Source organism: Bufo bufo, chromosome 4 (genome assembly GCF_905171765.1).
Source record: "Bufo bufo chromosome 4, aBufBuf1.1, whole genome shotgun sequence".
In the NCBI taxonomy this organism is placed as follows: Eukaryota; Metazoa; Chordata; class Amphibia; order Anura; family Bufonidae; genus Bufo; species Bufo bufo.
The window spans coordinates 624014201-624029862 of NC_053392.1; the positions used below are offsets into that span (position 1 = coordinate 624014201).

General features: G+C 44.7%; 1 protein-coding gene across 2 annotated transcripts in view; it reads left to right on the plus strand.

Moving 5' to 3' along the window:
- MOCS1 (molybdenum cofactor synthesis 1) overlaps window positions 1-15162 on the plus strand; it is a 28346-nt gene extending 13184 nt beyond the window's left edge. Inside the window, exons 3-11 of one of the 2 annotated variants that reach the window (XM_040430760.1) lie at window positions 46-213; window positions 662-826; window positions 1107-1168; window positions 2297-2408; window positions 4303-4415; window positions 4727-4837; window positions 7014-7134; window positions 7328-7375; window positions 13734-15162. In XM_040430760.1, coding sequence (XP_040286694.1) covers window positions 46-213; window positions 662-826; window positions 1107-1168; window positions 2297-2408; window positions 4303-4415; window positions 4727-4837; window positions 7014-7134; window positions 7328-7375; window positions 13734-14503 — 1670 coding nt within the window. In that variant the 3' untranslated portion in view covers window positions 14504-15162. Of the gene's footprint in view, window positions 1-45; window positions 214-661; window positions 827-1106; window positions 1169-2296; window positions 2409-4302; window positions 4416-4726; window positions 4838-7013; window positions 7135-7327; window positions 7392-13733 lie in introns of both variants that reach the window. The other variant, XM_040430761.1, reaches the window with a different exon arrangement.
- The last annotated feature ends 500 nt before the right edge of the window (window positions 15163-15662 follow it).

Below are 15662 nucleotides of genomic sequence, written 5' to 3' on the forward strand. Positions count from 1 at the left end.
CCGTATTATGGGCACAGGCTCTTTAGTTGGTGAATACTTTTGCAGGTCAGTACTGTATGCCGGAGGAAGGGGTGAAGCTGACCCTGAAGAGCGAGCTCCTCACCTCCCCGGAGATCCTCGCCTTGGCCAAGCTGTTTGTGCAGGAAGGGGTGGACAAGATCCGCCTGACCGGGGGCGAGCCCCTCATCCGGCCCGACGTGGTGGACATCGTAGGTGAGGGCGCGACCTGACGAAATAACGGCTCAGTGTATCCTCCTGCAGATCTGTGTGCTGCAAGAGCATTCAAATCTTCAACCTATTTCAAGATCTCTACTTGCTGTCAGTGAACAGGCTTAAAAGCTTTCCCGATTGGGAGGAGGGGGGTTAAAGAGTTAAAATAGACCAGTGAGACCAAAAATCCATTCGCAGCAGGAAATCATTGTGCACCCAGAGTCATAGACGGCCGTTAAGAAGCGGAGATCCGTCAATGGCAGCTTCCAAATACCAACTGTAGCTTCTTAGTTCACTCCTGGTTGGAGCCCCCTAGCTTCAGCTTTTGGAATTGCGCCCAGCAGTTCAGGTCTGACCCAGTGGCCAGTACCATTTCATTATGGGGGGGCAGTGAGAAATAATATGGTACCTTGGACCCTCCACCTCTAATATTTATTTCCCTTTTTATCAGCACAACTGAGGAGACTGAAAGGGTTAAAGACCATTGCACTGACGACCAATGGCATTAACCTGGCGCGGCTGTTACCCAGGCTGAAAGAGGCCGGAGTGGACGTTCTGAACATCAGCCTGGACACCCTGGTGCCGTCCAAGTTCGAGTTCATTGTGCGCAGGAAAGGTTAGTGCGGTATTATACAGCGACCCTTGAATAGGGCGGTGGTGGTGTACTCCATGATGGCGGTATATTACAGGGTTGGCGGTATATACACTGGGCGTATCACTGGGTGGCAGTACTGCTGTTATCCACTAGATGGCGGCATCAGACTGCAGAGCAGAGATGCATCAGTTCCATTACATGGAAGTGTTATCCGGAGCCTTCTAGATGTAGCAGAGCCGAGTCTGTCAGGGTCCATGATGACCATTACTGTCTGTGTTCTCCTCACCCTTCTATTCCGCAGGTTTTCATAAAGTCATGGAGGGCATTCATCGTGCGCTGGAGCTGGGCTACAATCCTGTCAAGGTGAGATTGCGGCAGCCACAAAGACAGAATCGCGTTTTTCTCTGTCCATTGCAGACACTGCCCCCCCCCCCCCCCTTCTATAGATCTCTATATCCAAAGCTTCCCGCTTCATGAATAAAATGCAAGAAGTGCAGTGCAGACTGACACAGGCAGTAGACAATCATTGGTGACAGAGCTGTATATGGTAGAGTATTTTTTGCAGTTTATGCTTCTGTTCAGACTCTGAAAACAAAATAAAAAATAAAAAACAATGAATCTTTTCGAGCCTTCCCAGGCCGCAGGAATTCTTTATGGGCGTCGCCTGCAATTTTTTTTTAATTATTATTATTATTATTATTATTTTTACTGTTATTTTTTTATTTTTGTAAATGTATTTAGCTGTTTTTTGAACTTTTTGTGTTTTTTCATATTTTTTTATACATCCCTCAGTTTTTTTTTTTTACTGCCTTCCTCTTCGATCTCTGGAAATTCCATTATTTTCGGTCAGTCCGATGTGATAAAATGTAAAATTTCTTCTCCGCCAAGAATCCCGGTGCGATGTGCGCGTCTGGAGCCCGGGCTCTTGGCTGGGATCCGTGGCGGGGGCCCCTCGGGGCTCCTGATCCCGCCTGCAGTAATGAGGGGATTTTTACTATGCGCTAAGATAAATAATCCACGAGTGGCGCGGCGCTGCGCAGCGCAGGCACATGCTTCCACTCTTCTGTCAATTCTTTGTTTGATTTTATGTAACACATTTGATACAATGTATCCATCCATGTATCTCCATAATGTAGCATCTTAAAGGGGAACTCCCGCCACTGCTCCAGTCACACCGAGAGCTGCATTCATCTGGTTTCCTGTTGCCGCTGACGCCCCCTGAGCTGTGATGCATTGTGGGAGTGTACCCCCGCGCATCATAGTGGGGCATTCGTGTCCACTTTTCCGTTTCTGGCGCAGTGCACGATGAGAGATGTAGTTTACAGCAAGCATTTTACCGGGATCCGATGAGGGGGGGGGGGGTCGCCTCTAGAATGCCGCGCAGCAGAGAGCATTGTGGGAGTTCAGCAGAGCAGTGAGGGTGAGGTCTGCCCGCTCAGTGTCTCCACTGATCACATGACTGACCTTTGAACCCCCTCCGTTTTGGCGCAGGTGAACTGTGTGGTCATGAGAGGGTTAAACGATGACGAGCTCTTGGACTTTGTTGCACTCACAGAGAGGCAGCCGCTCGAGGTGCGGTTCATCGAGTACATGCCGTTTGATGGTAAGTCATCTTACTATGCGGAATGATGGGAGTAGTAGTGGCGGTCAGCTCCTGCCACCGTCATAGGGGGAACTGGAGTGATTCAGTCAGCAAGTAATCTGGATGCTGCTGATGGATCGTAGTTTGTTGCATTATTTCAAGTGATGTAGAAATAATGAGCGCAGCTCTGGAGTATAATACAGGATGTAACTGAGGATCAGCACGGGATCAGTAATGTATGTACACAGTGACTGCACCAGCAGAATAGTGAGTACAGCTCTGGAGTATAATACAGGATATAACTCAGGATCAGTACAGGATAAGTAATGTATGTACACAGTGACTCCACCAGCAGAATAGTGAGTGCAGCTCTGGAGTATAATACAGGATATAACTCAGGATCAGTACAGGATAAGTAATGTATGTACACAGTGACTGCACCAGCAGAATAGTGAGTGCAGCTCTGGAGTATAATACAGGATGTAACTCAGGATCAGTACAGGATAAGTAATGTATGTACACAGTGACTGCACCAGCAGAATAGTGAGTGCAGCTCTGGAGTATAATACAGGATGTAACTCAGAATCAGTACAGGATAAGTAATGTATGTACACAGTGACTCCACCAGCAGAATAGTGAGTGCAGCTCTGGAGTATAATACAGGATATAACTCAGGATCAGTACAGGATAAGTAATGTATGTACACAGTGACTGCACCAGCAGAATAGTGAGTGCAGCTCTGGAGTATAATACAGGATGTAACTCAGGATCAGTACAGGATAAGTAATGTATGTACACAGTGACTCCACCAGCAGAATAGTGAGTGCAGCTCTGGAGTATAATACAGGATGTAACTCAGGATCTGTACAGGAAAAGTAATGTATGTACACAGTGACTCCACCAGCAGAATAGTGAGTGCAGCTCTGGAGTATAATACAGGATGTAACTCAGGATCAGTACAGGATAAGTAATGTATGTACACAGTGACTGCACCAGCAGAATAGTGAGTGCAGCTCTGGAGTATAATACAGGATGTAACTGAGGATCAGTACAGGATAAGTAATGTATGTGCACAGTGACTGCACCAGCAGAATAGTGAGTGCAGCTCTGGAGTATAATACAGGATGTAACTCAGGATCAGTACAGGATAAGTAATGTATGTGCACAGTGACTGCACCAGCAGAATAGTGAGTGCAGCTCTGGAGTATAATACAGGATGTAACTCAGGATCAGTACAGGATAAGTAATGTATGTACACAGTGACTGCACCAGCAGAATAGTGAGTGCAGCTCTGGAGGATAATACAGGATGTAACTCAGGATCAGTACAGGATAAGTAATGTATGTGCACAGTGACTGCACCAGCAGAATAGTGAGTGCAGCTCTGGAGTATAATACAGGATGTAACTCAGGATCAGTACAGGATAAGTAATGTATGTACACGGTGACTGCACCAGCAGAATAGTGAGTGCAGCTCTGGAGGATAATACAGGATGTAACTCAGGATCAGTACAGGATAAGTAATGTATGTACACAGTGACTGCACCAGCAGAATAGTGAGTGCAGCTCTGGAGTACAATACAGGATGTAACTCAGGATCAGTACAGGATAAGTAATGTATGTACACAGTGACTGCACCAGCAGAATAGTGAGTGCAGCTCTGGAGTATAATACAGGATGTAACTCAGGATCAGTACAGGATAAGTAATGTATGTACACAGTGACTGCACCAGCAGAATAGTGAGTGCAGCTCTGGAGGATAATACAGGATGTACCTCAGGATCAGTACAGGATAAGTTATGTATGTGCACAGTTGGGATATTGGGGTTCTGCACGGGGGGGGGGGGGGGGGGGGGGGGGCACTAATGCGGGGTCCGTAGGGTTAAATCTAAAGACTCTCTTTTGTCATTTATAAGGTAACAAGTGGAACTACAAGAAGATGGTGAGTTACCAGGAGATGTTGGACATTATCCGCCAGAAGTGGCCGGAGCTGGAGAAGGTCCCTACTGAAATGTCCAGCACGTCTAAGGTACAGAGCCCCCCTTTATATCTGTCTGTAATATGGGGGCTCCCTTATCTCCCCTCTGCTTCTATTACATTTTCAGATATGTGTTGTTTGGGGTTAGTTATTCCTTTCCTCCTCAACCACATAGGAAGTCTATAGCACATACTGTGGGCTCCGGGTGCATGAACATAATGATAGAGCTACAGTAAAGACTGACACTTTTTAAGCCAGAGCAGCCCCAGGGGTTATCTGCATGGCATATGTTCTATTTTGTTTTTTTTGTTGGGGATGTTCTTAAACCCCCATGTTAATGGTTGGCTGTGCACCGTTTTCAGGCCTTCAGAGTGCCGGGCTTCCAGGGGCAGATCGGGTTCATCACCTCCATGTCTGAACACTTCTGCGGCTCCTGTAATCGGCTGCGGATCACGGCGGATGGGAATCTCAAGGTGCGCCCACCATCGTCATCTGTCACTGTTTTAGGGCTAATGGGTGGTTTGTGAATTGTTAATGCAGCTTTGTTAGTGACTAGAGCAAGGAAAATTTGATGCAGCTTTGGTAGTGACTAGAGGAAGGAAATTTTGATGCAGCTTTGGTAGTGACTAGAGCAAGGTAAATTTGATGCAGCTTTGGTAGTGACTAGAGGAAGGAAAATTTGATGCAGCTTTGGTAGTGACTATAGCAAGTTGATGCAGCTCTGGTAGTAGCTAGATCAAATATAATCTTAATGCAGCTTTGGTAGTGACTAGAGCAAGTTGTTGATGCAGCTCTGGTAGTGGCTAGAGCAAATAAAATCTTAATGCAGCTGTGCATGTGACCAGAATCTATGACTGTTGATGCACATCTAGATGGAGCAGAGTGATTGTGCATGGGGCTGACTTGTTACAAGAATCTAAGAATTGCTCTGGGTGTGACTAGTGTAAGAATTATGAATGCAGCTCTGGATACAACTTGAGCATACAAATTTTCAATGCAGTTTTGGATAACCCTGTAAATTTTTAAAACCGCTCTGAATGTAATCAGAGCATTAAAATGAATGTGGGTTTCTGAATGTGAAAGGAGTGTAACATTCGTAAATGCAGCTCTGGATGTCACTAGAGCATAAGTTATGATATACCTGAAGATAAGTAATGCAGAGAGATTGCTGATTTACTACTGCAGAAGCAATCTGCCCGCTTTGCTGATGTTATAAGATTATAAAAAATTGTGACTGCAGCTCTGGATGTGACTCCAGCATGAGAATAATGAATGCAGCTCTGGATATGACTTGAACATATAAATTGTTAATGCAGTTCTGGATGTAACTAAAGAATAAAAAGTGTTAATAAAGCTCTGAATGTGACTGGAGAATAAAAAAAGTTAATGAGGTTCTACATTTGATTGGAGTGTATCACTTGTAAATGCAGCTCCGGATGTAACAAGAGCATATGTTTCGATATACTACAAGATAAGTAAAGCAGAGAGATTGCTGATTTACTGGAGCAGAAGGAATGTGACTGCTGCTATGATGTTACAGGAATGTCAGAATGCAGATTGCAGACCTGGATGTGACTGCAGCATGAGAATAATGAATGCAGCTCTGGACGTGACTGCAGCATGAGAATAATGAATGCAGCTCTGGATGTGACTGCAGTGTAAGAATAGTGAATGCAGCTCTGGATGTGACTGCAGTGTAAGAATAATGAATGCAGCTCTGGATGTGACTGCAGTGTAAGAATAATGAATGCAGCTCTGGATGTGACTGCAGTGTAAGAATAATGAATGCAGCCCTGGATGTGACTGCAGCATGAGAATAATGAATGCAGCTCTGGATGTGACTGCAGTGTAAGAATAATGAATGCAGCTCTGGATGTGACTGCAGTGTAAGAATAATGAATGCAGCTCTGGATGTGACTGCAGCGTAAGAATAATGAATGCAGCTCTGGATGTGACTGCAGTGTAAGAATAATGAATGCAGCTCTGGATGTGACTGCAGTGTAAGAATAATGAATGCAGCTCTGGATGTGACTGCAGTGTAAGAATAATGAATGCAGCTCTGGATGTGACTGCAGTGTAAGAATAATGAATGCAGCTCTGGATGTGACTGCAGTGTAAGAATAATGAATGCAGCTCTGGATGTGACTTGAGTGTGTAAATTGTCATTGCCGTAATGAGTGTTTAATACAGCTCTGAATGTGACTGGAGCATACAATTAGGTTCTGCATTAGATTTGTAAGCGCAGCTCTGGGTGTAACTAGAGTACAATACGTAAAATTGTTTCAGATAACTCAATGTAATCGCTCATTACTAGACTATAAGCAATGCGAATACTGCTCTGATGTTACAGGTATGTAAGAATGGTGACCGCAGCTCTGGAGGTGACTGCAACCTAAGAAAATGCAGCTTTGGATGTTACTTGCGCATACACATTTGTAGTGCATTTCTGGTTGTGACTGGAGCCCGGAAAACTGTTACTGCAGCTCTAAGAGTGACTGGAGCATAGCAGTTGCCAGTAAGCTGGATACGATAGGGGGTGACATCTGTGAATGCAGCTCTCGGTGTATCTAGAGCATAGGATATAAAACACGTAAGTGAAGCAGAGTGATTGCTGATTTACTGAGCCTGTCTCTTCGACCTTGTGCACAGGTCTGTCTCTTCGGGAACTCGGAGGTGTCTCTCAGAGACTGTCTGCGTACGGGGGCGAGCGAGGAGCAGCTGATACAGGTCATCGGGGAGGCTGTAGGGCGCAAGAAGAAGCAGCATGCGGGTGAGTTCACTGCCCAGTTACCATCCGGTGACTCTGCTTACTAACAGTGAATGGAAACATTTGTTCATTATATCCAGAGGCTATGTATCCAGTGTAGCACACACCTTTCTCCTGTGCAGATAGTTTGTTACAATGTGTCGGTGCAGGTAAAATGTATCAGCCACTAATAATAACGCGCACCTTCTGCCCGCAGGTATGTTCAGCATCTCCCAGATGAAGAACCGTCCCATGATCCTGATCGGTGGGTGACAAAACCTGTAGGTACGGGGGGCAAATGGGCATCTGCTGCTTGTCGTTCTGTTAGTAGAGGCCTCCAGGGTCTTTTTACCTTACATTACATTTTTTATGGAAACAGTCAAAAAGCAGACTGGCTGCTGTTGGCCGATCTTATAGTGTATGAATGTCCAGGACGGCTCCGCTGATTAACCCACGCACGTCTGAATCAGCGATGATGGAAGGTATAGTAGAGACATAGTGAGAGGGCAGATCAGTTACAATGAGCTTGCTGACTGTTTCCAGGCAGTCGTGGGTGTAACACTCACACAGGGGTGAAGAATTAGGGGTCGGCCTGTTCTGGTGACCTCCTGCTTCACAGCGATGGTTTCACCCCCGTCTGTCGTTTCCTCCCCTGTACGTATAATATGCGCTATATTACGCCGCGCTCTTGTACGGAGGAGTCTCTGAGTCAGTTCGGGGCTGTAAACTTCTTCTTCTTTTTTTTATTTTTTTTTCAAATGTTTTTGGAAAGGCGCAGAACTCCCGACCACAAATTATCTAAGGGCTCTTTCACACCTGCGTTCTTGTCTTCCGGCATAGAGTTCCGTCGTCGGGGCTCTATGCCGGAAGAATCCTGATCAGGATTATCCTAATGCATTCTGAATGGAGAGTAATCCGTTCAGGATGCATCAGGATGTCTTCAGTTCCGGTACGGAACGTTTGTTGGCCGGAGAAAATACCGCAGCATGCTGCGCTTTTTGCTCCGGCCAAAAATCCGGAACACTTGCCGCAAGGCCGGATCCGGAATTAATGCCCATTGGAAGGCATTGATCCGGATCCGGCCTTAAGCTAAACGTCGTTTCGGCGCATTGCCGGAGCCGACATTTAGCTTTTTCAGAGTGGTTACCATGGCTGCCGGGACGCTAAAGTCCTGACAGCCATGGTAAGTGTAGTGGGGAGCGGGGGAGCAGTGTACTTACCGTCCGTGCGGCTCCCCGGGCGCTCCAGAGTGACGTCAGGGCGCCCCAAGCGCATGGATCACGTGATCCATGTGATCACGTCATCCATGCGCATGGGGCGCTCTGACGTCATTCTGGAGCGCCCCGGGAGCCGCACGGACTGTAAGTATACCGCTCCCCCGCTCCCCGCTCCTACTATGGCAACCAGGACCTTAATAGCGTCCTGGGTGCCATAGTAACACTGAAAGCATTTGGAAGACGGATCCGTCTTCAAATGCTTTCAGTACACTTGCGTTTTTCCGGATCCGGCAGGCACCTCCGGCAACGGAAGTGCATGCCGGATCCCAACACCGCAAGTGTGAAAGAGGCCTTAAATGATCTCTCGGCGTTGACACTAAAAATAACTTGTGGTCTCGGAGAATGGAGACCGCGTCGCGGGAGTCGGTACAGCAGAGGCTGAACGGGGGCGGTGCAAAAATCACACCGTGAACTGTAACTGCAGGGCCCCAAAAAAAAATGTGTGCAAGTGCTAATTAAGTCTAAGCTCCATTTGCGGTTATCCTGCCACCTGCAGGCCTCCATAGGAACTGCAGCTCTGATACATTCTTCAGGGACACGGTGCCATCAGAGGGAAGGAACTGCTCGTCCGGTTGCTGCATTTCATGTTTAACCACAGCATCCAAAGGGTCTAATGCCTGCGATCGGCGTTATTGCCGATCACAGACATTCGCTCCGGGCCGCTCCTGTTTGTAACAGCAGAGACCCAGCTGCTGTGGCGCCCACTCTGCTCGTGAGCAGACACCATATTTAAAACCCATGTACAGTGCAGGAACTCCGGGGGGTTAACCACTTGCCCTGTTTCATTATTTTATTATTATTATTTTTTCAATACATTGTAACAAAACTGAACAAAGGCTTTCAATCCGTCTAAATTTGGGGGATACTATGTCTCCTTATGTAGAGCGCCTAATGGGTGAGAGGCCGGGCAACTCTCCTCTGGATATGTCATCAGCATCCGATAGGTGGGGGTCCGACACCCGGGACCCCCGCAGATCAGCTGTTTGTCCTGTGCTCCTGGCGCCTTCTCAAAACAGCTGATCGGCGGAGGTCCCAGGTGTCGGACCCCCACCTATCAGATGCTGATGATGTATCCAGAGGATAGTTCATCGGTATAAAAGTCCTGGAGAGCCCCTTTAAGAGCTCACTTACATACGCCCAATCCCCCCTGCCGGCCGTACATCCAGGATTCCCACAAGAAAAGGAAGAGATCCACACGATGGGAATATTATGTACGGGATTCTCCTCTCGGAGGGGGCGTCCACTGCTCCTTCTCCCCACTTGTTTTCATTGGACTCGTGAAGCGGAGGAATGCTCGCCTCGTCTTACCCTGAGCTGAGGGCACGGAGGACGCTCATAAATCTGCCGCCATCGCCTCCAGACCGGTCATTTCCAGGAATCTCTTTCTTAGAAACGCGTGGCCTGCAATTAGATTAGCAGCGGAGTCGCTCCACATCTGTGGACGTCTTTTCTTTTCTTGGGAGCGTCAGAAGAAGGGCTTAAAGGGGTATTCCCACCTAAGACTAGGATAAGTCGTAAGTGTCAGATAGGTGCCGGTCTCGCCTTAGGGGCTTTCTCCTAACCCCCAAATGGAAGACGAGCACCCCTTTAAGTGTCGCACTTGTCTGAAGTCATATCCTGCATTATAGTCCAATACAGGGGAAGATGAAGGAAATGGTCTGTTCCTAAACACCCTATGCATTGCGAGGGGTGAAATTCGCAGCATAAAAACGCATGCCGCAGGTAATATCCGCACCGCGGGTCACTTTCCACGCGGATTCTGTATGGATTTCTCAGCCACATTGTTGATGAGATTATTATAATTTCATCCACTTTGTTACTCCTGTAAAATGCTGCAGATTATCAGCCCTAATTCTGTGGTGTACACAAGGTGCGGACGTAGCCTTGAAGTCCCCAGACCCCTCCAAAACAAGCACAGACCGCCAAACCATGCCCTTTAATTACATCATTAGACCATATAAAACCAGAACCCCTTAAGTAAGGATCCAAATCTAATGCCCTCAATGAAAATATTTTTGATGGGACAACCCCTTTAAGTCAAATATGTCATTTAAACCACAGTTTACATCAAGTCTTTGGCCATTGTGAGAAGCCATAGGACCCCAGTAGCTTTGGATCCTGAGCGGACACCCAGATTTTCAGATTATGATCCACCGCTGCTCCGGTCACAGGCAGAGATGCATCAGTTTAGTTGTAGTACCTACAGTATGCTTTACAGTAATCTGATCCTGAACTAGAAGACGCTGCAGGTTAGCAGCTCAGGGCAATGAACGGGATCTGAGCTAAATTATTATGGCGTAGTCAGGACAAATAAGAGCCCCTGTCCATACTGTGCAATATACACTTATACTGTCTCCTCACTACAGGAATATTACTACTATAAGGCTACTTTCACACCTCCAGAGAACAGCCTGCTGTAATTCTCTGGATCCGGCTCTGCCAGATGCAGACGGAACGTCCACCAGCCCCATTAAGTATAATGGGGTCCGAAGAAGATCCGTACGTGCTTCGGCAGACAAGCGGAGAAGCGGCCAGACCTAAACGGCTGCATGCTGCGATTTGTGTCCAGCCGATTCTCTGCTTGTCTGCCAGTGGAGTTTCACACTGGAGGTATGAAAGTAGCCTAATACTGCCTCCTGAGAACTAGAATATATCTATCTACTATAATACTGCCTCCTATGTACAGGAATATAACTACTATAATACTGCTCCTATGTACAAGAATATAACTACTATAATACTGCTATTATGTACAAGAATATAACTACTATAATACTGTCTCCTATGTACAGGAATATAACTACTATAATACTGCTCCTGTGTACAAGAATATAACTACTATAATACTGCCTCCTATGTACAAGAATATAACTACTATAATACTGCTCCTATGTACAAGAATATAACTACTATAATACTGCTCCTATGTACAGGAATATAACTACTATAATACTGCTCCTATGTACAAGAATATAACTACTATAATACTGCCTCCTATGTACAAGAATATAACTACTATAATACTGCTCCTGTGTACAGGAATATAACTACTATAATACTGCCCCTATGTACAAGAATATAACTACTATAATACTGCTCCTATGTACAAGAATATAACTACTATAATACTGCTCCTATGTACAAGAATATAACTACTATAATACTGCTCCTATGTACAAGAATATAACTACTATAATACTGCTCCTATGTACAGGAATATAACTACTATAATACTGCCTCCTATGTGCAAGAATATAACTAATATAATACTGCTCCTATGTACAAGAATATAACTACCATAATACTGCTCCTATGTACAAGAATATAACTACTATAATACTGCTCCTCTGTACAAGAATATAACTACCCCTATGTACAAGAATATAACTACTATAATACTGCTCCTATGTACAAGAATATAACTACTATAATACTGCTCCTATGTACAAGAATATAACTACTATAATACTCCTCCTATGTACAAGAATATAACTACTATAATACTGATCCTATGTACAAGAGTATAACTGCTATAATACTGCTCCTATGTACAAGAGTATAACTGCTATAATACTGCCTCCTATGTACAAGAATATAACTACTATAATACTGCCTCCTATGTACAAGAGTATAACTACTATAATACTGCTCCTATGTACAAGAATATAACTACTATAATACTGCTTCTATGTACAAGAATATAACTACTATAATACTGCCTCCTATGTACAAGAATATAAATACTATAATACTGCTCCTATGTACAAGAATATAACTACTATAATACTGCCTCCTATGTACAAGAATATAACTACTATAATACTGCTCCTACGTACAAGAATATAACTACTATAATACTGCTCCTATGTACAAGAATATAACTACTATAATACTCCTCCTATGTACAGGAATATAACTACTATAATACTGCTCCTATGTACAAGAATATAACTACTATAATACTGCCTCCTATGTACAAGAATATAACTACTATAATACTGCTCCTATGTACAAGAATATAACTACTATAATACTGCCTCCTATGTACAAGAATATAACTACTATAATACTGCTCCTATGTACAAGAATATAACTACTATAATACTGCTCCTAGGTACAAGAATATAACTACTATAATACTGCTTCTATGTACAAGAATATAACTACTATAATACTGCCTCCTATGTACAAGAATATAACTACTATAATACTGCTCCTATGTACAAGAATATAACTACTATAATACTGCCTCCTATGTACAAGGATATAACTACTATAATACTGCTCCTATGTCCAAGAATATAACTACTATAATACTGCTCCTATGTACAAGAATATAACTACTATAATACTGCTCCTATGTACAAGAATATAACTACTATAATACTGCTCCTATGTACAAGAATATAACTACTATAATACTGCCTCCTATGTACAAGACTATAACTACTATAATACTGCTCCTATGTACAAGAATATAACTGCTATAATACTGCTCCTATGTACAAGAATATAACTACTATAATACTGCTCCTATGTACAAGAATATAACTACTATAATACTGCTCCTATGTACAAGAATATAACTACTATAATACTGCCTCCTATGTACAAGGATATAACTACTATAATACTGCTCCTATGTACAAGAATATAACTACTATAATACTGCCTCCTATGTACAAGAATATAACTACTATAATACTGCTCCTATGTACAGGAATATAACTACTATAATACTCCTCCTATGTACAAGAATATAACTACTATAATACTGCTCCTATGTACAAGAATATAACTGCTATAATACTGCTCCTATGTACAAGAATATAACTACTATAATACTGCTCCTATGTACAAGAATATAACTGCTATAATACTGCTCCTATGTACAAGAATATAACTACTATAATACTGCTCCTATGTACAAGAATATAACTACTATAATACTGCCTCCTATGTACAAGAATATATCTACTATAATACTGCCTCCTATGTACAAGAATATAACTACTATAATACTGCTCCTATGTACAAGAATATAACTACTATAATACTGCTCCTATGTACAAGAATATATCTACTATAATACTGCCTCCTATGTACAAGAATATAACTACTATAATACTGCCTCCTATGTACAAGACTATAACTACTATAATACTGCTCCTATGTACAGGAATATAACTACTATAATACTGCCACCTATGTACAGGAATATAACTACTATAATACTGCCTCCTATGTACAAGAATATAACTGCTATATAATACTGGTATATGACGTTGCAGTTTGTATCTGCATTTATTACAGGGGACTATAACTCTCATTTTCCGTCCTTTTCAGATTCGCCGCCCTCCTCGCTGTATCGGAGAGCTGCCTGGGGATTTTTTTATATAAAGGAACAGATCAGACTTCTTGCTGCTAGCGGACGGGGCGCGGGGTCCTGGAGTCGGAGGGGTGGAGATCAGGACTTCTTGACGTCTAATACATTAGTGACTCCTTTGCTGCTTCCACTGCGCGGTTTCTGCGGGGCCTCCGGACCCCCCGCCCCCCAATCTCAGTGCCTTAATACTCTACAGTCTTCCACGGACAATTTATCCGAAACGCACAATAATTCCGGTTTACAGGGAGCGTCCGAGCACTTGACTCACGTTGACCAGTCCGGGAAGGTTCACATGGTCGATGTCGGAGAGAAGTCGAGCACCAGCCGCGCCGCCATCGCTACAGCCGTTATCCGCCTGGGGCCAAAAGTCTTCGACCTGGTGCAGTCCAACCAAGTCAAGAAAGGCGACGTCCTCAGCGTGGCGCAGATCGCCGGCATCCAGGGCGCCAAGCTCACCAGTCAGCTGATTCCTCTGTGCCATAACATTGCCTTGAGCCAGGTCACGGTTTCCGTGGAGCTGGACGCCACGCGGTTTACAGCCCTGGTAACAGCCGAGTGCCGCACTCACGGTAAAACGGGGGTGGAGATGGAGGCGTTGACCGCGGCAAGCGTGGCGGCATTAACTATATATGACATGTGCAAGGCTGTCACTCATGACATGGTGATCGGAGAGGTAAAACTCGTAAGGAAAAGCGGGGGGCAGAGGGGAGACTTCCAGCGAGGAGGCTGACAAAGGCGTCTTAAAGGGATAGCTGCACTTCTCAACATATTGCTTCCAATTTCAGCCAAAATAATCCATATAACAGATCGTGACTTTAAACATTCTTTCCTTTACAAATCCTAAACTGCATCCTGTGTTCTACTCTAGTCACACCCAGAGCTGCATTCCTAATTACTCTATCAGCACTGTGATGGCCGACCGCCCGAGATCCTTCGATGTAGCATTGCATTCTAGAAGAAGTAGCACATGGCGGGTGGGTACAAACACTACATTTCCCAGGACAAGCAGGGTGATATCTCCTGCAGCTTGTGAATGCAGCTCTGGATGTGACTGGAGAATAGGACAACTATCCAAAGCACAGATTTGAGATTTGAAATGCGAAACCATGTTGGAAAGTGTATCTACACCAGGGTCGGCCTTTACCTCCAGCCTTTGCAGCGCCTGGTGTGCCGTTACCGGGACGCGCGACGCTGAGGTGAACGGGCCGATCCGTCTTGTTACATGACTCCCTGTGACATCACTGCCACCCCGGAAGACTCCGGCGTCTCGTGCTCCTTTCTTACTGCTCTGGTGACAGTATTTTTATTTTTGTGGCGATACTGTTGCGTTTTATTTTCTGAATCTGATACATTGTAATCACATTGTTACTAAATACAATAAACGACCCTCAGATTGCGTCATCCATGGCCGTCCCCGATTATACTCCACTATAGCGCATTCTCGGGGCTGGGCCCCTCGGCAGAATCTGGGGCCTTTCAAGAGGACGATTTGCAGCATTTGACTTCCCAGCCTCTGATCTGATACTAAATGAATCCCAGTTGTGATTATACATTGGTTTCGGAGATGTCCCCCCCCAAAAACAATGGCAACCATAGCACCCATGACTATAGCTATATCCCCCCACCTATCCAGGAGCTGAACATCTGACCTAATTCTTCTCACTGCTGAGGGTTTGTTGCAGTTGTGTCCAGTCTACAGAATCCTGGATTCCAGACTGCTCCATTGGGTCTGAAGTCTTTAGCAATGCTAATAGCATTGTCTTGTAACAAATCCTCAGCTGTGGGAAGTATTCAGATGCGTTGGATTCGTAGAGGGCCATGCTCCCAAAAACACGCGCAAATTGCAGTGACTTTGGGGCGTTGCACTACTGGCCCTCGTAAATACAATC